General features: G+C 50.4%; 1 protein-coding gene across 1 annotated transcript in view; it reads right to left on the reverse strand.

Moving 5' to 3' along the window:
• Positions 1 to 22,863, reverse strand: part of LOC144735667 (plastin-3-like) — a 43,599-nt gene extending 20,736 nt beyond the window's left edge. The window contains 5 exon segments of the mRNA XM_078618132.1: positions 1,798 to 1,840; positions 1,842 to 1,928; positions 4,107 to 4,246; positions 4,787 to 4,858; positions 22,805 to 22,863. Of these exon segments, the coding sequence (XP_078474258.1) occupies positions 1,798 to 1,840; positions 1,842 to 1,928; positions 4,107 to 4,246; positions 4,787 to 4,838 (322 nt within the window). The 5' untranslated portion in view covers positions 4,839 to 4,858; positions 22,805 to 22,863.
• Between the last annotated feature and the right edge of the window lie 1,516 nt (positions 22,864 to 24,379).

Genomic DNA, 24,379 nt, shown 5'->3' on the forward strand with positions numbered 1-24,379 from the left:
TGGTGGTGGTGAGGAGGTGGTGGTGGTGAGGAGGTGGTGGTGGTGAGGAGGTGGTGGTGGAGGTGTGGAGGTAGTGGTGAGGAGGTGGTGGTGGTGAGGAGGTGGTGGTGGTGGTGAGGGGTGGTGGTGGTGGTGGAGGTGGTGGTGGTGGGTGGTGAGGAGGGTGGTGGGTGAGGAGGTGGTGGTGAGGAGGTGGTGGTGGTGAGGAGGTGGTGGTGGTGAGGAGGTGGTGGTGGTGAGGAGGGTGGTGGGTGGTGAGGTGGTGGAGGTGGTGGTGGTGGTGAGGAGGTGGTGGTGGTGGTGGTGGTGGTGGAGGGTGGTGGTGGTGAGGAGGTGGGTGGTGAGGAGTGGTGGTGGTGGTGAGGAGTGGTGGTGAGGAGGTGGTGGTGGTGGTGAGGAGGTGGTGGAGGTGAGGAGGTGGTGGAGGTGAGTGGGCGGTGGTGGTGGTGAGGAGGTGGTGGTGGAGGAGGTGGTGGTGGTGGAGGAGGTGGTTGTGGTGAGGAGGTGGTGGTGAGGAGGAGGTGGTGGAGGAGGGGTGGTGGTGGTGAGGAGGTGGTGGTGGTGAGGAGGTGGTGGTGAGCGCGGTGGTGGTGGTGAGGAGGTGGAGGAGGAGGTCGGGTGTGAGGGTGGTGAGGAGGTGGTGGTGAGGAGGTGGTGGTGGGGCGGTGGTGGTGAGGAGTGAGGTGGTGGTTGCAGTCACTGGTGATCAGGGGTGGATACAAAGGGGGCATGGGGGGGTGGGGCAATGGGGAATATCCCCCCGCCCCCCACTTGGCTCACAGCTGCTATTGCCATAGATGATGTTGATTATACTGCTGATGATGATGATGTTGATTATACTGCTGATGATGATGATGTTGATTATACTGCTGATGATGATGCTGGTGATGCTGCTTCTGTTGTTGATGATGATGTTAATGATGATGAGGATGCCGCTCACGATTATTCTTCTGCTGCTGATGCCGCTGATGATGATTATTCTATCACAAATGACAGCTCAACGGAGTGGGCTTATCATGACGTGGAAATGCATAGCGGTCAAATAGTCCACGCAACAGGCATCATTAGGGGGTCAGAATCGAACCCACGACCTCCTGCGTACCGGGCGAAGTAGTTAACATCTCCTAGCCTCCGTGGTGATGATGACGACGATGAGAGAGAGAGAGACACGCAACAATCCTAATAGACAGCAGGCGTCAGGGTTCGGGATCGAACGCACGAACCTCCTGCCTACCACGATAGGTTAGTTAACATCGCCCAACCACCACCACCATGATGATAGACAGGTTTGGGATCGAAGCCACGAGCTGGTGCACACCAGGCGAGGTAGTTAACATATTGCCACCGTGATGATGGTGATGATGATGATGAAAGAGAGAGAGACACTCAAACTCCAAATATACAACAGGCATCTGCAGGTGTCGGGATGGAACCCAGGTGCTGGTGCACATCAGGCGAGGTAGTTAACATCTTGCTACCGTGATTATGATGATGATGAAAGAGAGAGACACTCAAACTCCAAATATACAACAGGCATCTTCAGGTGTCGGGATAGAACCCAGGCGCGTGTTACCCGCGTACCAACCACCATCTTGATGATGATAGACGCACAAGGACCCAAATATACAACAGGCGTCAGGGGCCAGGATCGAACCCATGACCTGGTGCACACCAGGCGAGGTAAGTTAACATCTTGCTACCGTGATGATGATGATGATGAAAGAGAGAGAGACACTCAAACTGCAAATATACAACAGGCATCTGCAGGTGTCGGGATGGAACCCAGGTGCGTGCTACCTGAGTACGAGTGCTGGGTGCCCTCGCTGGAGATATCCGAGAGCCGCGCCGACAGCGCAGAGACCCTCCTTCTGCCGGATCACGGTGCGAAACGTCTTGCTCACCTCGCCACGCTTCACCTCCGTGTACAGCTGCGAGACACAGCACACACAGGTGTGTTTGTATCTCCAGGTGACACACACACACACGCACAGGTGTGTTTGTATCTCCAGGTGACACACACACACACGCACAGGTGTGTCTGTATCTCCAGGTGACACACACACACACGCACAGGTGTGTCTGTATCTCCAGGTGATACACACACACAGGTGTGTCTGTATCTCCAGGTGACACACACACACAGGTGTGTCTGTATCTCCAGGTGACACACACACACACAGGTGTGTCTGTATCTCCAGGTGACACACACACACACACACAGGTGTGTGTGTATCTCCAGGTGATACACACAGACAGGTGTGTCTGTATCTCCAGGTGACACACACATACACAGGTGTGTGTGTGTATCTCCAGGTGATACACATACACAGGTGTGTCTGTATCTCCAGGTGACACACACGTACACAGGTGGTGTGTGTGTATCTCCAGGTGATACACACAGGTGTGTGTGTATCTCCAGGTAACACACACACAGGTGTGTGTGTATCTCCAGGTGATACACACACACAGGTGTGTCTGTATATCCAGGTGACACACACATACACAGGCGTGTGTGTGTATCTCCAGGTGATACACACACACAGGTGTGTCTGTATCTCCAGGTGACACACACGTACACAGGTGTGTGTGTGTATCTCCAGGTGATACACACACACACAGGTGTGTGTTTCTCCAGGTGACACACACAGGTGTGTGTGTGTGTATCTCCAGGTGACACACACACAAGTGACCAACAGACCTCAAGACTCGAGTTCGCATTGGGGTTTAGAAATCCACAGTTCTACTTGAGGTCACGGGGTGGACTTCTCACGGTGGACTTCTAAAGGTGGATCTAAAGCCCAAGTCTGGGTGAGCTGCAGAGCTCAAGATTCTGAGTTAGACTCTGGTCCGTGTAGATTTCACATCCACAGGTCGAGTCTGGGTCACATGTATCATGGTGAGTGTATTGATGAGTGGGTGTGGTGATGAGTGAGTGTGGTGGTGAGTGGGGTGGTGAGTGTAGTGATGAGTGGGTGTGGTGCGTGAGTGTAGTGGTGAGTGTAGTGGTGAGTGTGGTGGTGAGTGAGTGAGTGTAGTGGTGAGTGTAGTGGTGAGTGAGTGCGGTGGTGGGTGAGTGAGTGTAGTAGTGAGTGTAGTGGTGAGTGTAGTGGTGAGTGAATATAGTGGTGAGTGTACTAGTGGTGAGTGTACTAGTGGTGAGTGAGTGCGGTTGTGAGTGTAGTGGTGAGTGAGTGTAGTGGTGAGTTTAGTGGAGAGTGAGTGTGGTGGTGAGTGTAGTAGTGAGTGTAGTGGGGAGTGAGTGTGGTGGTGAGTGAGTGTGATGGTGAGTGAGTGTAGTGCTGAGTGTAGTGCTGAGTGTGCTAGTGGTGAGTGTACTAGTGGTGAGTGTAGTGGTGAGTGTACTAGTGGTGAGTGTACTAGTGGTGAGTGTAGTGGTGAGTGTACTAGTGGTGAGTGTACTAGTGGTGAGTGTAGTGCTGAGTGTACTAGTGGTGAGTGTACTAGTGGTGAGTGTAGTGGTGGTGAGTGTACTAGTGGTGAGTGTACTAGTGGTGAGTGTAGTGGTGGTGAGTGTAGTGGTGGTGAGTGTACTAGTGGTGAGTGTACTAGTGGTGAGTGTAGTGGTGAGTGAGTGTAGTGGTGAGTGTGCTAGTGGTGAGTGTACTAGTGGTGAGTGTACTAGTGGTGAGTGTAGTGGTGGTGAGTGTACTAGTGGTGAGTGTACTAGTGGTGAGTGTAGTGGTGGTGAGTGTAGTGGTGAGTGTACTAGTGGTGAGTGTACTAGTGGTGAGTGTAGTGGTGAGTGAGTGTAGTGGTGAGTGTGCTAGTGGTGAGTGTAGTGGTGAGTGTCGTGGTGAGTGTACTAGTGGTGAGTGAGTATACTAGTGGTGAGTGAGTGTAGTGGTGAGTGTACTAGTGGTGAGTGTAGTGGTGAGTGAATGTAGTGGTGAGTGTACTAGTGGTGAGTGAGTGTAGTGGTGAGTGTACTAGTGGTGAGTGTACTAGTGGTGAGTGTAGTGGTGAGTGAGTGTACTAGTGGTGAGTGAGTGTACTAGTGGTGAGTGTGCTAGTGGTGAGTGTACTAGTGGTGAGTGTACTAGTGGTGAGTGTACTAGTGGTGAGTGTACTAGTGGTGAGCGGCTCACCTTGAGGAACTCCTCGAAGCCCAGGTCTCCGCTCCTCTGGGCCGCGAGCTCACGGAGGCGGAACCCGGGGAGGGGGCAGCGCGCCGCGTCGAACACCGCCTTGAGGTCCTGCTCCCCCACATAGCCCCGCCCCTCCACGTCTACAGCACACGGGGGGGGGGAGGCAGCAGGGGGGGGGGCAGCAGGGGGGAGGCAGCAGGGGGGAGGGGGTGGGGAGAATGGGGGGGGGGGGGATTTAAGGGGAGGGGGCAAGGAGGGAGAGGGAGGTGGGGAGAGGGGGGGGGGATTGAAGGGCGGAGGTCAGGGGGTAGGAGGGTGGGGGAGAGTGGGGGGGGGGGGTGCGGATTTAAGTGGGAGGGGGGCAGGGAGGGAGAGGGGGTGGGGAGAGGGGGGGATTGAAGTGGTGGGGAGAGGGGGGGCGGATTGAAGAGGGGAGGGCAGCGGGGGGGAGGAGGGGGGGATAAGTGGGGGGGGGGGTGCGGATTTAAGGGGGGGGGGGGGCAAGGGAGGCAGGTGGGGGTGGGAGGAGATGGGGGAGGGTGCAGATTGAAGCGGGGGGGGGGGGCGAGCAGGGAGTGGAGGGGGGGGAATTCTACCCATCGAGGCCCAACCTCCCCCCCGACCGTGACCTTCACCGTGACCCCCCTTGACCTTGGCCCTGACCCCGCAGCGTCACTCACCCACGCGTGCGAACGCCTCGCGCAGCTCGTGGACGTCGTCGGTGTGAGACATCGTGAGACTCGGGCTCGGTCCTGAGACACGGGGACACGGGGAGACACGGAGACGGGGAGACGAGGAGACACAGGTGAGAGGGGGTAGAACGTGAGTGGGTGGCTGGGTGGGTGAGTGGGTGGGTGAGTGAGTGAGTAGGTGGGTGAGTGAGTGGGTGGGTGAGTGAGTGGGTGGGTGGGTGAGTGAGTGGGTGGGTGAGTGAATGAGTGGGTGAGTGAGTGGGTGGGTGGGTGGGTGAGTGAGTGGGTGAGTGAGTGGGTGGGTGGGTGAGTGAGTGGGTGGGTGAGTGAATGAGTGGGTGAGTGAGTGAGTGGGTGGGTGGGTGGGTGAGTGAGTGGGTGAGTGAGTGGGTGGGTGGGTGGGTGAGTGAGTGGGTGGGTGAGTGGGTGAGTGAGTGAGTGGGTGGGTGAGTGAGTGAGTAGGTGGGTGAGTGAGTGGGTGGGTGAGTGAATGAGTGGGTGAGTGAGTGGGTGGGTGGGTGAGTGAGTGGGTGGGTGGGTGAGTGGGTGAGTGAGTGGGTGAGTGAGTGGGTGGGTGAGTGAGTGAGTGAATGGGTTAGTGAGCGAGTGAATGGGTGGGTGAGTGAGTGAGTGAGTGAATGGGTGGGTGAGTGAATGAGTGAGTGAGTGGGTAGGTGAGTGAGTGGGTGGGTGAGTGAATGAGTGGGTGGGTGAGTGGGTGGGTGAGTGAGTGGGTGAATGCGTGGGTGAGAGAATGATTGGGTGAGCGAGTGAATGACTGGGTGAGTGAGTGAGTGGGTGGATGAGTGAATTAGTGGGTGGGTGGATGACTGGATGAGTGAGTGGATAAGTAAGTGGGTCGGTGCGCGAGTGAGTGGGTTTGGTTGGCGAGTGAGTGGGTGGGTGGGTGAGTAAATGAGTGGGTGGGTGAGTAAATGAGTGGGTGAGTGGGTGGGTGGGTGAGTGAGTGGGTGGATGAGTAAGTGGGTGGGTGAGTGAGTGTGTGGTTTGTATTAATGAGTGGGTGAGTGAATGGTTGGGTGAATGACTAGGTGGGTGCATGAGTGGGTGAGTGGGTGGGTGGGTCGGTGAGTGTGTGGGTGGATGAGTGAGTGAATGAATGAATGTGTGGGTGGGTGAGTGTGGGTGGGTAAGTGAATGACGAAGTGGGTGAGTGGATGGATGGATGGGTGAGTTCATGGAGGGTGGCAGGGTGGTAAGTTTTTGGTTATACGAATGAGTGGGTGGATACATGGGTGGGTGAGTGAGTGGGTGGGTGAATGAGTGAGTTGGTCGGTGAGTGAGTGGGTGAGTTAGTTTGTAGTTATATTAATGAGTGAGTGGGTGAATGAGTGAGTGAGTTGGTGAATGAGCGAGTGGGTAAATGAGTGAGTGGGTGAATGATTCAGTGAGTGAGTGAGTGGGTGATGAGTGAGTGGGTAAGTGAGTGAGTGGGTGAATGATTCAGTGGGTGAGTGAGTGAGTGAGTGGGTGAATGAGTGAGTGGTAAGTGAGTTAGTGGGTGAATGATTCAGTGGGTGAGTGAGTGGGTGAATTAGTGAGTGGGTAAGTGAGTGAGTGAGTGGGTGAATGATTCAGTGGGTGAGTGAGTGGGTGAATTAGTGAGTGGGTAAGTGAGTGAGTGGGTGAATTATTCAGTGGGTGAGTGAGTGGGTGAATGAGTGAGTGGGTAAGTGAGTTAGTGGGTGAATGATTTAGTGGGTGAGTGAGTGGGTGAATAGTGAGTGGGTAAGTGAGTGAGTGGGTGAATGATTCAGTGGGTGAGTGAGTGAGTGAGTGGGTGAATGTGTGAGTGGGTAAGTGAGTGAGTGGGGTGAATGATTCAGTTGGTGAGTGAGTGGGTGAATTAGTGAGTGGGTAAGTGAGTGAGTGGGTGAATGATTCAGTGGATGAGTGAGTGGGTGAATTAGTGAGTGGGTAAGTGAGTGAGTGGGTGAATGATTCAGTGGGTGAGTGAGTGGGTGAATGAGCGAGTGGCTAAGTGAGTGAGTGGGTGAATAAGTCAGTGGGTGAGTGAGTGGGTGAATTAGTGAGTGGGTAAGTGAGTGAGTGGGGTGAATGATTCAGTGGGTGAGTGAGTGGGTGGGTGAATTAGTGAGTGGGTAAGTGAGTGAGTGGGTGAATGATTCAGTGAGTGAGTGAGTGGGTGAATAAGTGAGTGGGTAAGTGAGTGAGTGGGTGAATGCTTCAGTGGGTGAGTGAGTGGGTGAATGAGCGAGTGGCTAAGTGAGTTAGTGGGTGAATGATTCAGTGGGTGAGTGAGTGGGTGAATTAGTGAGTGGGTAAGTGACTGTGTGAGTGAGTTGGTCTCTTTCAAAAGCGTCCTGGCAACTGTTCGCAGCATGGGGCGATGTTGGTGCTATGCACAATCCCCATGGGGTAATTTGCAGGCAGCAGTGGGATGTTTTTGGCCAATACCGATCAGCACGGTTGGCTACGTACGGTGCGAAAGAAGTTCGACATACACACTACCCATAGACTCAACACTGCCCATAGACTCACCACTACCCATAGACTCAACACTGCCCATAGACTCAACACTGCCCATAGACGCAACACTGCCCATAGACTAACACTGCACCATAGACTAACACTACCCATAGACTCACCACTACCCATAGACTCAACACTGCCCATAGACTCAACACTGCCCATAGACTAACACTGCACCATAGACTAACACTACCCATAGACTCACCACTACCCATAGACTCAACACTACCCATAGACTCAACACTGCCCATAGACTCACCACTACCCATAGACTCAACACTGCCCATAGACTCAACACTGCCCATAGACTCAACACTGCCCATAGACTAACACTGCACCATAGACTAACACTACCCATAGACTCACCACTACCCATAGACTCAACACTACCCATAGACTAACACTGCACCATAGACTCACAATGCCCATAGACTCAACACGACCCATAGACTCAACACTGCCCATAGACTCAACACTGCCCATAGACTCAACACTGCCCATAGACTCAACACTGCCCATAGACTCAACACTACCCATAGACTCAACACTGCCCATAGACTAACACTACCCATAGATTAACACTACCCACAGACTAACACTGCCCATAGACTAACACTGCCCATAGACTCAACACTACCCATAGACTCACACTGCCCATAGACTAACACTGCCCATAGACTCACACTGCCCATAGACTAACACTGCCCATAGACTAACACTGCCCATAGACTAACACTGCCCATAGACTAACACTGCCCATAGACAAACACTACCCATAGACTCAACACTGCCCATAGACTAACACTACCCATAGACTCAACACTGCCCATAGACTAACACTGCCCATAGACTCAACACTACCCATAAACTCAACACTGCCCATAGACTCACACTGCCCATAGACTAACACTGCCCATAGACTAACACTGCCCATAAACTCAACACTGCCCATAGACTCAACATTGCCCATAGACTAACACTACCCATCGACTCACACACACTCACACTCCCTCAGACACACTCACACACACTGTCTCACACACTCACACTCTCTCACACACACTCACCACACTCTCTCTCACACTCTCTCTCTCACACACACTCCCTCTCACACACACTCACACACACTCACACTCTCACACCCTCTCACACACTCACCCTCCCACACACTCTCACACTCTCACACTCTCTCACACTCTCTCTCACACTCACACACATTATCTCACTTGTTCCCCTTTTCCTCTCTCCTGCCCCTTATCAGCCCTCAACACAAAGGCAAAGATCCCCCGTGTAGCCTTAACAGGCTGTAGGGGCAAGTGCTGTTAGCGAGCACCTATGAAGGCCGGCACGGCACACGAGGGGGTGGGTGGCCAGCACCGCGCCCGGCCGCCTTTGTCTCCCCAGTGGCGATGTTTACACACCGCACAAGGTACCCATTTGAGGCTGAGTCGACCTAGAGGAGGCCCAGGACCGGTTCAGATAATCGTCCACCGGTGTTGGTCGTGAGCGGGAATCGAACCCGGGTCGCCAGGTTCTTAGCGCAGTGCTAACCGCTGCACACCACTCATACACACACACAGACACACACAGACAGACACACTCTCGAACCCTCACACTCCTCACACCACTCACTCTCACCGACACACAGCACTCACTGTCACACACTCACTCTCACACACTCACAGCTCACACTCTGCACTCTCACACACTCACACACTCACTGTCACACACTCACTCTCACACTCTCACACGACTCTCAACCCTCACACTCTCACACACTCATTCTCACCACACACACTCACTCTCACACACTCACCTCTCACCACACACACACTCACTGTCACACACTCACTCTCACACTCTCACACACACTCTCAAACCCTCACACTCTCACACACTCATTCTCACCACACACACTCACACACCACACACACTCACACACTCACTCTCACACACTCACTCTCACCGCACACACACTCACTGTCACACACTCACTCTCACACTCTTACACACACTCTCAAACCCTCACACTCTCACACACTCATTCTCACCACACACACTCACACGCCACACACTCACTCTCACACACTCACTCTCACCACACACACACTCACTCTCACACACTCACTCTCACCACACACACACTCACTCTCACACACTCACTCTCACCACACACACACTCACTCTCACACACTCATTCTCACACACCACACACTCACTCTCACACACTCACTCTGACCACATACACACTCTCTCTCTCACACACACTCACCCTCACACTCTCACACTCTCACACACTCACTCTCACCACACACACACACTCTCTCTCTCTCACACACACTCACCCTCACACTCTCACATTCTCACACACACTCACCACACACACTCACCACACACGCACTCACCACACACACACACACTCACCACACACACACTCACTCACCACACACACTCACTCTCCACACATACACACTCACCACACACACTCACCACGCACACTCACTCACAATCACCACACACACACTCACTCTCACACACCACACACACTCACCACACACCCCACACTCACAACACACACCCATTCTCACTCACCACACACACACATTCTCACACTCACACTCACCCTCACCACACCCTCACCACACACTCACTCTCACTCACCACACACTCACTCTCACCACACACACTCTCTCCACACACCCCCACACACTCACCACACACACACTCACTCACCACACACACTCATTCTCACACACCACACACTCACTCTCACACACTCACTCTCACCACACACACACTCACTCTCACACACTCACTCTCACCACACACACACTCACTCTCACACACTCACTCTCACCACACACACACTCACTCTCACACACTCATTCTCACACACCACACACTCACTCTCACACACTCACTCTGACCACATACACACTCTCTCTCTCACACACACTCACCCTCACCACACACACACTCACTGTCACACACTCACTCTCACCACACACACTCACACACCACACACTCACTCTCACACACTCACTCTCACCGCACACACACTCATTCTCACACACCACACACTCACTCTCACACACTCATTCTAACCACACACACACTCACTCTCACACACTCATTCTCACACACCACACACTCACTCTCACACACTCATTCTAACCACACACACACTCACTCTCACACACTCATTCTCACACACCACACACTCACTCTCACACACTCACTCTGACCACATACACACTCTCTCTCTCACACACACTCACCCTCACACTCTCACACTCTCACACTCTCACACACTCACTCTCACCACACACCCACTCTCTCTCTCTCTCACACACACTCACCCTCACACTCTCACACTCTCACACACACTCACCCTCACACTCTCACACTCTCACACTCTCACACACTCACTCTCACCACACACCCACTCTCTCTCTCTCTCACACACACTCACCCTCACACTCTCACACTCTCACACACACTCACCCTCACACTCTCACACTCTCACACTCTCACACACTCACTCTCACCACACACACACACTCTCTCTCTCTCACACACACTCACCCTCACACTCTCACACTCTCACACACTCACTCTCACCACACACCCACTCTCTCTCTCTCTCACACACACTCACCCTCACACTCTCACATTCTCACACACACTCACCACACACACTCACCACACACGCACTCACCACACACACACACACTCACCACACACACACTCACTCACCACACACACTCACTCTCCACACATACACACTCACCACACACACTCACCACGCACACTCACTCACAATCACCACACACACACTCACTCTCACACACCACACACACTCACCACACACCCCACACTCACAACACACACCCATTCTCACTCACCACACACACACATTCTCACACTCACACTCACCCTCACCACACCCTCACCACACACTCACTCTCACTCACCACACACTCACTCTCACCACACACACTCTCTCCACACACCCCCACACACTCACCACACACACACTCACTCACCACACACACTCACTCTCACTCACCACACACTCACTCTCACCGCACACACTCACCACACACACTCACCACACACACACTCACCACACACACACTCTCACTCACCACACACACTCACTCTCCACACACTCACTCTCACCACACACACTCACCACGCACACTCACCACACACACACTCACCACACACACACTCACCACACACACACTCTCACTCACCACACACACTCACTCTCCACACATACACTCTCACCACACACACTCACCACGCACACTCACCACACACACACTCACCACACACACAAACACTCCCCACACACACAAACACTCACCACACACTCTCACACTCACCCTCACCACACACTCACCACACACACTCACTCTCACCACATACACTCACTCTCACACACCACACACTCACTCTCACCGCACACACTCACCACACACACTCACCACACACACACTCACCACACACACACTCACCACACACACTCACTCTCACTCACCACACACACTCTCTCCACACACCCCCACACACTCACCACACACACACTCACTCACCACACACACTCACTCTCACTCACCACACTCTCACTCTCACCGCACACACTCACCACACACACTCACCACACACACACTCACCACACACACACTCTCACTCACCACACACACTCACTCTCCACACATACACTCTCACCACACACACTCACCACGCACACAAACACTCACCACACACTCTCACACTCACCCTCACCACACACTCACCACGCACTCTCACACTCACCACACACACACTCACCACACACACAAACACTCCCCACACACACAAACACTCACCACACACTCTCACACTCACCCTCACCACACACTCACCACACACACTCACCCTCACCACACACTCACCACACACACTCACTCTCACCACATACACTCACTCTCACACACCACACACTCACTCACTCACCACACCCACTCTCACTCATCACACACCCACTCACTCTCAATCACTCACTCTCACACACTCACTCTCACCACACACACTCTCCCCACACACTCACCACACACACACTCTCTCACACTCACCACACACACTCACTCTCCACACCCACTCTCACTCACCACACACCTACTCACTCTCACTCACTCACTCTCACCACACACACTCTCCCCACACACTCACCACACACACACTCTCTCACTCACCACACACACTCACTCTCCACACCCACTCTCACACACTCACTCACACTCTCCACACACACTCTCACACACTCACTCTCACCACACCCCCCACACACTCTCCCCACACACCCCCACACACTCACCACACACACACACACTCTCACTCACCACACACACTCACTCTCCACACACTCTCTCACTCACCACACACACTCACTCTCCACACACACACACTCACCACACACCCACTCACTCTCACTCACTCACTCTCACCACACACACTCTCCCCACACACTCACCACACACACACACTCTCTCACTCACCACACACACTCACTCTCCACACACACACTCACACTCTCACTCACCACACCCTCACACTCTCACACACTCACTCATTCTCGCCACACACACTCACCACACACACTCACTCACCACACCCACTCTCACTCCCCACACACCCACTCACTCTCACTCACTCACTCTCACCACACACACTCTCCCCACACACTCACCACACACACACTCTCTCACTCACCACACACACTCACTCTCCACACCCACTCTCACTCACCACACACCTACTCACTCTCACTCACTCACTCTCACCACCCACACACTCACACTCTCACTCACCACACCCTCACACTCTCACACACTCACTCATTCTCGCCACACACACTCACCACACACACTCTCACCACACACACTCTCACACACTCACTCACCACACACACACACTCTCACTCACCACACACACTCACTCTCCACACACTCTCTCACTCACCACACACCCACACACTCTCACACACTCACTCTCACCACACCCCCCACACACTCTCCCCACACACCCCCACACACTCACCACACACACTCTCACACACTCACTCACCACACACACACACTCTCACTCACCACACACACTCACTCTCCACACACCCACACACTCTCACCACACACACTCTCACCACACACACACTCTCACACACTCACTCCCACCACACACACTCTCACACACTCACTCTCACCACACCCCCCACACACTCTCCCCACACACCCCCACACACTCACCACACACACACACACTCTCACTCACCACACACACTCACTCTCCACACACTCTCTCACTCACCACACACACTCACTCTCCACACACACACACTCACCACACACCCACTCACTCACCACACACACTCACTCTCCACACACTCTCTCACTCACCACACACACTCACTCTCCACACACACACACTCACCACACACCCACTCACTCTCACTCACTCACTCTCACCACACACACTCACTCACACTCACCACACACACTCACCACACACTCTCACACACTCACACTCACCACACACCCCCACACACTCAGGCACTCTCTCTCACTCCCTCGCCTGCCCCCGTTTCCTCTCTCGCTCCCCTTATCGCCCGCTCACCTGCCCGCTCCCAGCTCGCCCTCACCGCCCTCACCGCTCTCCCTCCACTCCTCCTCGGCGGTGACTCACCACCAGGCACGGGGGGCTGGTGGGGAGCGGTGGCGCAGTGGTTAGCGCACTGCGCCCAGTTGCTCGCAGTTCGCAGATCGTCCGATTTGGCGGTGGGGCACGGCTATCGTAAGTGGCGAGTGAGCGACAACCCCAAGTCACCTCGACACCGATGGTACTTGACCTATCTCTGCAGCCTTGCATCGCTTTGGTAATTATCAATCGAAATTTTTGTTGTTACATATATCAAGGCCGTAGCCATGGTGCCAACATTGGGGGGGACCAGATCTTCCCCCCCCCCCCACCAGAAAAAAAATCAAAATTTTAAGACGAATTTCCTGCCTGAAATATTAACAAAATTCACTACTTTTTATTTAAAGCTTTCGTGACTGCAGGGATTCATCTTCTTGGTTCTTTCGGTAAAGTCACGTATAAAGATAAAATAATAAATTAAATAATGCTATTATTTAATTTCTTATTTTATCTTAAATTAAGTAATGCTATTATTTAATGTATTATTATTTTTTATAAAAAATAATAAAATAAATAATGCTATTATTTAATTTCTTATTTTATCTTAAATTAAGTAATGCTATTATTTCATTTATTATTTTATCTTTATACGTGACTTTACCGAAAGAACCAAAGAGTAATTCCTGCAGTCACGAAAGCTCCAAATTAAAATTCACTACCACATAGGATGGAGCATATTTTAATATTGGGGGGGGCACATGCCCCCCCCTAAAAAAAATATATTATAATTACGGCCTTGACATATATAATGTTATAACTCCATAAAAAGTTAGATCGATCGCGTAAATACAAATGCATCGTTAAACCCGCCACCATTCGACCACGGCCAATCAATAAGGTCTGTCACGGAAACAGAACGTGCCATTTCGTCTGCTCTCCAACACACAGCCGGTGTGCGCTGTACCTAGCAACGACATCGCCACGTTCTGTTTTACGTGGCAAACCTCACCAATGGGCTGTGTCGGGTGGTGGCGGGTTTAACGACGCGTTACCCTCTGTGATGGTCAACAGCTGTTGGACACAGACACACACACACTCACTGCAGAACGAGGGGAGAACATACACCCTTCACACAGACGCAACGGGGCGCCCGCTTCGGGAGTCGAACCCAGGCGTCAAATCTCGCTCCCGTCATATCCCCAGACGTGCAGTACATGTGGGGAGAGATGTGCGTGCTTTGAAGGAGGAGGGAAATTGCCCGAAACGTCGTTTCCTATTATTACATGTTTGTTTGTTTTAAAAGCCGCACAAGAGTGTCGAGTGGTTTGTTGAGAATTGGATAGGGAGTGCAGACGGACTCCTCGACTTACGAACTTTCAGAGATACAAACAAACCTGGTCAGTACATCCAGTTGACAGTTCCGACCGAGAGTCGTAAGTTCAACCGCCACGCAACATATGGTGGTGGCATCTACATCTACAGAACATGAACAACCAGTGGCATATATATCTACAGAACGTGAAGAACCAGTGGCATCTACAACTACAGACCATGAAGATCCAGTGACATCTACATCTGCAGAACACGAAGAACTAGTGGCATCAACATCTGCAGAACGTGAATAACCAGTGGCATAAACATCTGCAGAACGTGAATAACCAGTGGCATCTACATCTGCAGAACGTGAATAACCAATGGAATCTACATCTGCAGAACATGAAGAACCAGTGAAATCTGCATCTACAGAACATGAAGAACCAGTGACATCTACATCTACAGAACATGAAGAACCAGTGGCATCTACAGAACGTGAGGAACCAGTGGCATCTACATCTGCAGAACATAAAGAACCAGTGGCATCTACAACTACAGAACATGAAGATCCAGTGGCATCTATATCTACAGAACGTGAAGATCCAGTGGCATCTACAACTACAGAACATGAAGATCCAGTGGCATCTACAAAACGTGAGGAACCAGTGACATCTACATCTGCAGAACATAAAGAACCAGTGGCATCTACAATTACAGAACAGGAAGAACCAGTGACATCTACATCTGCAGAACATAAAGAACCAGTGGCGTCTACATCTGCAGAACGTGAAGAGCCAGTGGCATCTACAACTACAGAACATGAAGATCCAGTGGCATATACCTCTACAGAACGTGAAGAACCAGTGGCATCTACAACTACAGAACATGAAGATCCAGTGGCATCTACAACTACAGAACATGAAGATCCAGTGACATCTGCATCTGCAGAACATAAAGAACCAGTGGCGTCTACATCTGCGGAACATGAAGAACCAGTGGCATCTACATCTGCAGAACGTGAAGAACCAGTGGCATCTACATCTGCAGAACATGAAGAAGCAGTGGCATCTGCAGAACAGGAAGAACCAGTGACATCTACATCTGCAGAACATAAAGAACCAGTGGCGTCTACATCTGCAGAACGTGAAGAACCAGTGGCATCTACATCTGCAGAACATGAAGAAGCAGTGGCATCTGCAGAACAGGAAGAACCAGTGGCATCTACATCTGCAGAACATGAAGAAGCAGTGGTATCTACATCTGCAGAACGTGAAGAACCAGTGGCATCTACAACTACAGAACATGAAGAACCAGTGGCATCTACAACTACAGAACATGAAGATCCAGTGACATCTACATCTGCAGAACATGAAGAACCAGTGACATCGACATCTGCAGAACATAAAGAACCAGTGGCGTCTACATCTGCAGAGCATGAAGAACCAGTAGCATCTACATCTGCAGAACGTGAAGAACCAGTGGCGTCTACATCTGCAGAACATGAAGAACCAGTAGCATCTACATCTGCAGAACATGAAGAACCAGTGAAATCTGCATCTACAGAACATGAAGAACCAGTGACATCTACATCTACAGAACATGAAGAACCAGTGGCATCTACAGAACGTGAGGAACCAGTGGCATCTACAACTACAGAACATGAAGATCCAGTGGCATCTATATCTACAGAACGTGAAGATCCAGTGGCATCTACATCTACAGAACGTGAAGAACCAGTGGCATCTACAACTACAGAACATGAAGATCCAGTGGCATCTACAGAACGTGAGGAACCAGTGGCATCTACAACTACAGAACATGAAGAACCAGTGGCATCTACAGAACGTGAAGAACCAGTGGCATCTACAACTACAGAACATGAAGAACCAGTGGCATCTACAGAACGTGAGGAACCAGTGGCATCTACAACTACAGAACATGAAGATCCAGTGGCATCTACAAAACGTGAGGAACCAGTGACATCTACATCTGCAGAACATAAAGAACCAGTGGCATCTACAATTACAGAACATGAAGATCCAGTGGCATCTACATCTACAGAACGTGAAGAACCAGTGGCATCTACAACTACAGAACATGAAGATCCAGTGGCATATACCTCTACAGAACGTGAAGAACCAGTGGCATCTACAACTACAGAACATGAAGATCCAGTGGCATCTACAACTACAGAACATGAAGATCCAGTGACATCTGCATCTGCAGAACATAAAGAACCAGTGGCGTCTACATCTGCGGAACATGAAGAACCAGTGGCATCTACATCTGCAGAACGTGAAGAACCAGTGGCATCTACATCTGCAGAACATGAAGAAGCAGTGGCATCTGCAGAACAGGAAGAACCAGTGACATCTACATCTGCAGAACATAAAGAACCAGTGGCGTCTACATCTGCAGAACGTGAAGAGCCAGTGGCATCTACATCTGCAGAACATGAAGAAGCAGTGGTATCTACATCTGCAGAACGTGAAGAACCAGTGGCATCTACAACTACAGAACATGAAGAACCAGTGGCATCTACAACTACAGAACATGAAGATCCAGTGACATCTACATCTGCAGAACATGAAGAACCAGTGACATCGACATCTGCAGAACATAAAGAACCAGTGGCGTCTACATCTGCAGAGCATGAAGAACCAGTAGCATCTACATCTGCAGAACGTGAAGAACCAGTGGCGTCTACATCTGCAGAACATGAAGAACCAGTAGCATCTACATCTGCAGAACATGAAGATCCAGTGGCATCTACATCTACAGAACATAAAGAACCAGTGGCGTCTACATCTGCAGAACGTGAAGAACCAGTGGCATCTACATCTACAGAACATAAAGAACCAGTGGCGTCTACATCTGCAGAACATAAAGAACCAGTGGCATCTACATCTGCAGAACGTGAAGAACCAGTGGCATCTAGATCTGCAGAACGTGAAGAACCAGTGGCATCTAGATCTGCAGAACGTGAAAAACCAGTGGCATCTACATCTACAGAACGTGAAGAACCAGTGGCATCTAGATCTGCAGAACGTGAAGAACCAGTGGCATCTACATCTACAGAACGTGAAGAACCAGTGGCATCTACATCTACAGAACGTGAAGAACCAGTGGTATCTACATCTGCAGAACATGTAGAACCAGTGGCATCTACATCTGCAGAACGTGAAGAACCAGTGGCATCTACAACTACAGAACGTGAAGAACCAGTGGCATCTAGATCTATAGAACATGAAGAACCAGTAGCATCTACATCTATAGAACATGAAGAACCAGTGGCATCTACATCTGCAGAACGTGAAGAACCAGTGGCATCTACATCTACAGAACGTGAAGAACAAGTGGCATCTACATCTACAGAACGTGAAGAACCAGTAGCATCTACATCTGCAGAACATGAAGAACCAGTGGCATCTACATCTGCAGAACGTGAAGAACCAGTGGCATCTACATCTACAGAACATGAAGAACCAGTGGCATCTACATCTATAGAACATGAAGAACCAGTGGCATCTACATCTGCAGAACGTGAAGAACCAGTGGCATCTAAATCTGCAGAACGTGAAGAACCAGTGGCATCTAGATCTGCAGAACGTGAAAAACCAGTGGCATCTACATCTACAGAACGTGAAGAACCAGTGGCATCTAGATCTGCAGAACGTGAAGAACCAGTGGCATCTACATCTACAGAACGTGAAGAACCAGTGGCATCTACATCTACAGAACGTGAAGAACCAGTGGTATCTACATCTGCAGAACATGTAGAACCAGTGGCATCTACATCTGCAGAACGTGAAGAACCAGTGGCATCTACATCTACAGAACGTGAAGAACCAGTGGCATCTAGATCTATAGAACATGAAGAACCAGTAGCATCTACATCTATAGAACATGAAGAACCAGTGGCATCTACATCTGCAGAACGTGAAGAACCAGTGGCATCTACATCTACAGAACGTGAAGAACCAGTGGCATCTACATCTACAGAACGTGAAGAACCAGTAGCATCTACATCTGCAGAACATGAAGAACCAGTGGCATCTACATCTGCAGAACGTGAAGAACCAGTGGCATCTACATCTACAGAACATGAAGAACCAGTGGCATCTACATCTATAGAACATGAAGAACCAGTGGCATCTACATCTGCAGAACGTGAAGAACCAGTGGCATCTACATCTACAAAACGTGAAGAACCAGTGGCATCTAGATCTGCAGTCACGAACAGCAAAGTCGCGAACAGCAAAGTCGCGAACAGCACAGTCACGAACAGCAGTCGCGAACAGCAGAGTCACGAACAGCAAAGTCGCGAACAGCAAAGTCGCGAACAGCACAGTCACGAACAGCAAAGTCGCGAACAGCAAAGTCGCGAACAGCACAGTCACGAACAGCAGTCGCGAACAGCAGAGTCACGAACAGCAAAGTCGCGACCATGTGCGGAACGCGATAGGAGACGCGGTCAGAAACGGGAAACGCGCCACGCACCGCCACTCGCTCTCACCGCACAAAGACAAAGATCCCCCGTCTAGCCTTCACCAGACGGCTGTGGAAAGTGCTTGTTGGCGAGTAGCACCCTGTGAAGGCCGGCACGGGCATACGAGGGGGGTGATTGGTCAGCACCGCGCCCGGCCGCCTTTGTCTCCCCGGTGCCGATGCGTAACACGTGACGATGCGTTACGCAGCGGCGCCGGTTGCTGATTTGAGGCTAAGTCGACCTAGGGGAAGGCCCAGGGACGGTTCGGATATTCGCTGTCAATGCCATCGGGGTCGTGAGTGGGAGTGGAACTTTGTTCGCCTGGTTCGGAGCGCAACGCCCCAACCGATATACACCACGCAAATATATACCTATTTAAATATTTGCAATCACACACTCGTACACTGACTCTAGATTTGAAGCTTTCGTGACTGCAAGGATTCGTATTCTTAGGTTTTTTTCGGTAAAGTCACGTAGATAAAAAATATTTATTTAAATTAATAAAAGTAAAATAAAATAAAAACCACGACACCTGAAGATGGAAGCTTGTGTTGCCTCCGAAACGTCGTGATTTTTATTTTACTTTTATTAATTTTAATTTTAAATTTTTATCTACGTGACTTTATCGTACACTGACGTTAAATCTCGCGCACACCGCACGCAATCTCATGCAACCACTCACGCAATCTCACGCAACCACTCACGCAAACTCACGCAACCACTCACGCAATCTCACGCAACCACTCACGCAATCTCACGCAACCACTTGCGCACACCGCACGCAATCTGGTGCAATTTCCGCTCCCTACGTGGACTGATGTTCGACACTCTGCCGCGTGATGCGATGCCGACTCCGCACGCTGCACACGCAATCAAGAGGCTGGCAGTTCGATCTCCCGGCGTGGCAGTTGCGACATTGTTGCGCATATATTCAACCCCTCCCCTGCCCCCAGCAGTATGAATTGTGAAGGACCGCAGTCAGTTTAGTTTCTCGGCAGGTGGGGAGGTAAATTGTGGGTAACCCTACCAAGACGAATTGGTCAAGCCGCTCTAGAGCTCCCTCCAGCGGAGGCCCCTGCCGCCAGCAGTGGATGGAGCAAAGCAGTTGCAGGGCTGCGCCTCTGCCTCGCACCTGTTAGGGACTGCAGTAGACTATGAATGCTCTCTAGTCTAGTAATAGGTTTTTACCCTTTCAACTGGTAAAAAAAAAAACTGACACCTTTATACAAGGCACCATGTTTGCAATAACCACAACACAAGCAGTCAAAATGCAAACAAAAATAAACAACTCTGATGATGGTAATAATATGCACTGTCCTTGAAGTTGATTGGTCCACACCCGAGACAGCTTTTCTTAGAGCCTAGTCTCCATTGGTGTTGGACCAGATGACGCCAAAAGGCGTACAACTCAAAGACAACGCACTATCAGAGTATTGAGAGCTCGGGGTAAGAATTTACACTATGAGACCTCCTTTACCAGTGGCAAAATATAGTAATAGGTTTTTACCCTTTCAACTGGTAAAAAAAAACTGACACCTTTATACAAGGCACCATGTTTGCAATAACCACAACACAAGCAGTCAAAATGCAAACAAAAATAAACAACTCTGATGATGATAATGATATGCACTGTCCTTGAAGTTGATTGGTCCACACCCGAGACAGCTTTTCTTAGAGCCTAGTCTCCATTGGTGTTGGACCAGATGACGCCAAAAGGCGTACAACTCAAAGACAGTGCACTATCAGAGTATCGAGAGCTCGGGGTAAGAATTTACACTATGAGACCTCCTTTACCAATGGCAAAATATAGTAATAGGTTACTAAAAACCTATTACTATATTTTGCCACTGGTAAAGGAGGTTTCATAGTGGCTCTCTAGGCCTTCTAGAACATCGCTAGAATTCACATCACTCAATCATCTCTCCAGTGAGAATTCACATCACTCACTCATTTCAATATCCATTCTAGAACATCGCTGGAATTCACATCACTCAGCTTTCTGTCCGCTTTAAAACATCATTAGAATTCACATCACTCACTCAGTTCAATATCCATTCTAGAACATCAATCAAATTCACATCACTCACTCAGCTCTCTATGGTTTCTAGACCATCACGAGAATCCACATTACATCACTCAGCCCTTTATCTATTCTAGACCATCACGAAAAAATGCGTAACTCTCTCAGCTCTCTAGCCCTTTCAGACCATCACTTAAATCCACATCACATTACTCAGCTCTCTAGCCCTTCTAGACCATCACTTGAATCCACATCACATTAGTCAGCTCTCTATCCCTTCTAGAACATCACGAGAATTCACATCACTCGCTCAGCTCTCTATCCCTTCTAGACCATCACTTAAATCCACATCACATTACTCAGCTCTCTAGCCCTTCTAGACCATCACTTGAATCCACATCACATTACTCAGCTCTCTATCCCTTCTAGAACATCACGAGAATTCACATCACTCGCTCAGCTCTCTATCCCTTCTAGACCATCACCAGAATTGACATCACTCAGCTTTCTGTCCGCTTTAAAACATCATTAGAATTCACATCACTCACTCAGTTCAATATCCATTCTAGAACATCAATCGAATTGACATCACATCACTCAGCTCTCTAGCCCTTTTAGACCATCGCTAGAATTCACATTACCCACTTAACTCTCTAACCCTCCTAGAACGTCAATAGAATCCACATAACTCACTCAACTATCTATCCCTTCTAGACCATGACGAGAATTCACATCACTCACTCAGCTCTATATCCCTTCTATGACCATCACCAGAATTCATATCACTCACTCAGCTCCATATCCCTTCTAGACCATCACCAGAATTGACATCACTCACTCGGCGACTCGCAATTGCGAAGCCATCGATCTCGAGAAGTCAACCAAATCAGCATTTAGCTCAGCGAATCAATTGGCATCACGCACCGTTGTGCTGCCAAATTTAGCGGTGTGTGCGCGTGTGCGTAAAAGCTGCGCGCGTACCCCGTACCGTTACCGTGTAGCAAGCCGAGCTCTGCGGAGAGGAGTGCGTGGGAGTGTCTCTGCCAACACCCCGTGTCCCTTATATGGGGCACAGGAAAGGCCATGCGATGACAAAATCCGAAAGGGCACCCTCTGATTTGCTCAGAGGCCGACAGAACTCCGAAGCCCAAACCCAGCCCACCAAAACCCTACCCCGCAAGTTCGGGACCGTAAAAGGGCATTTGTGCGAAAAACCGCAAATTTCCTCTTAACCGCAGTTCGGCTCGATCGTGTCGTCACTCGGAATGGAAATGAGCTTCGTCACTCGAGACAATCGTCCAGTGTGGCCACTCAAGACGATCTCCAGCGTCGTCACTCAAGGCAATCTCCACTCAAGGCAACGCGTAGAGACACTGAGTTTCTCAGCGGCAAGTTGATTGCAACTCGGTGAGAACTCAAGAGACCACATGGACCTGAGGGCATTCTACTGCTGCCAGGAGGGGTAGCGATGACTGCTGCTCTGTGGGTCTCGCCTAGGGGCACCCCCAGGGGCAGCTGTCTCTGTGCATCAGTCTGCTGCCAGTAGGGGTAGCGATGATTGCTGCTGTGTGGGTCTCGCCTAGGGGCACCCCCAGGGGCAGCTGTCTCTGTGCATCAGTCTGTTGCCAGCAGGGGTAGCGATGACTGCTTCTATGTGGGTCTAGCCTAGGGGCACCCCCAGATGCAGCTGTCTCTGTGTATCAGTCTGCTGCCAGGAGGGGTAGCGATGATTGCTACTGTGTGGTTGACCCTAGGGGCACCCCCAGGGGCAGCTGTCTCTGTGCATCAGTCTGTTGCCAGCAGGGGCGGAGCCAGGATTTTGATTTTGAGGGGACTGACTTCAATATTACACTCTTAGGTTTTTTTGGTAAAGTCACGTAGGTAAAAATAAATAAATAAAATTATATTAATAATAATATATATATATATAAAATAATAAATCACGACGTTTCGGAGGCAACACAAGTCTCCGTCATCAGGTGGGACCGTCACAGCTAAAATTTACTGTATCAAAAACCTAAGAGTATGAATTCTTGCAGTCACGAAAGCTTCAAATCTAGAATGAATTCAATATTTTGATATCCAGTGTATGTTTTAAAATGGCCGCCACAAATGTAGAAAACAAATTTTAGTGGATTTGAACAGGGCGAGCTGACATGCTCATGAACTGCTGGACAATATCGGAGAGTTCATCTTCTTGGTTCTTTCGGTAAAGTCGCGTAGAAGGGAAATAATAAAATAATAATAATAAAACATAATAAAATACAATTCTCACGACGTTTCGGCCACAACACAAGCAGCTTTCCTCAGGTGAAGAACAGATCTGTCGGAAAGACAGCGTCTGAATGAACACCACCAAGCTTGGCAGCGTATATTTAAGCTGGGTTAGGGGAGGAAGGGCGCCTTGACAAACGGAATTTGCATATCAACAGAGGAATTTTGCATATTTATGGCAAATGCAAATATGGGATTAGTCACTACTTGTGGAATGCGTAGGAGGTGGGGGGGGGGTCTCAAAGTCATATTATGCCCGTGCATTATGTAGGATTAGCAGCAACAAAGG

The sequence above is a fragment of the Lampetra planeri genome, chromosome 56, assembly GCF_965212315.1.
Source record: "Lampetra planeri chromosome 56, kcLamPlan1.2.h2, whole genome shotgun sequence".
In the NCBI taxonomy this organism is placed as follows: Eukaryota; Metazoa; Chordata; class Hyperoartia; order Petromyzontiformes; family Petromyzontidae; genus Lampetra; species Lampetra planeri.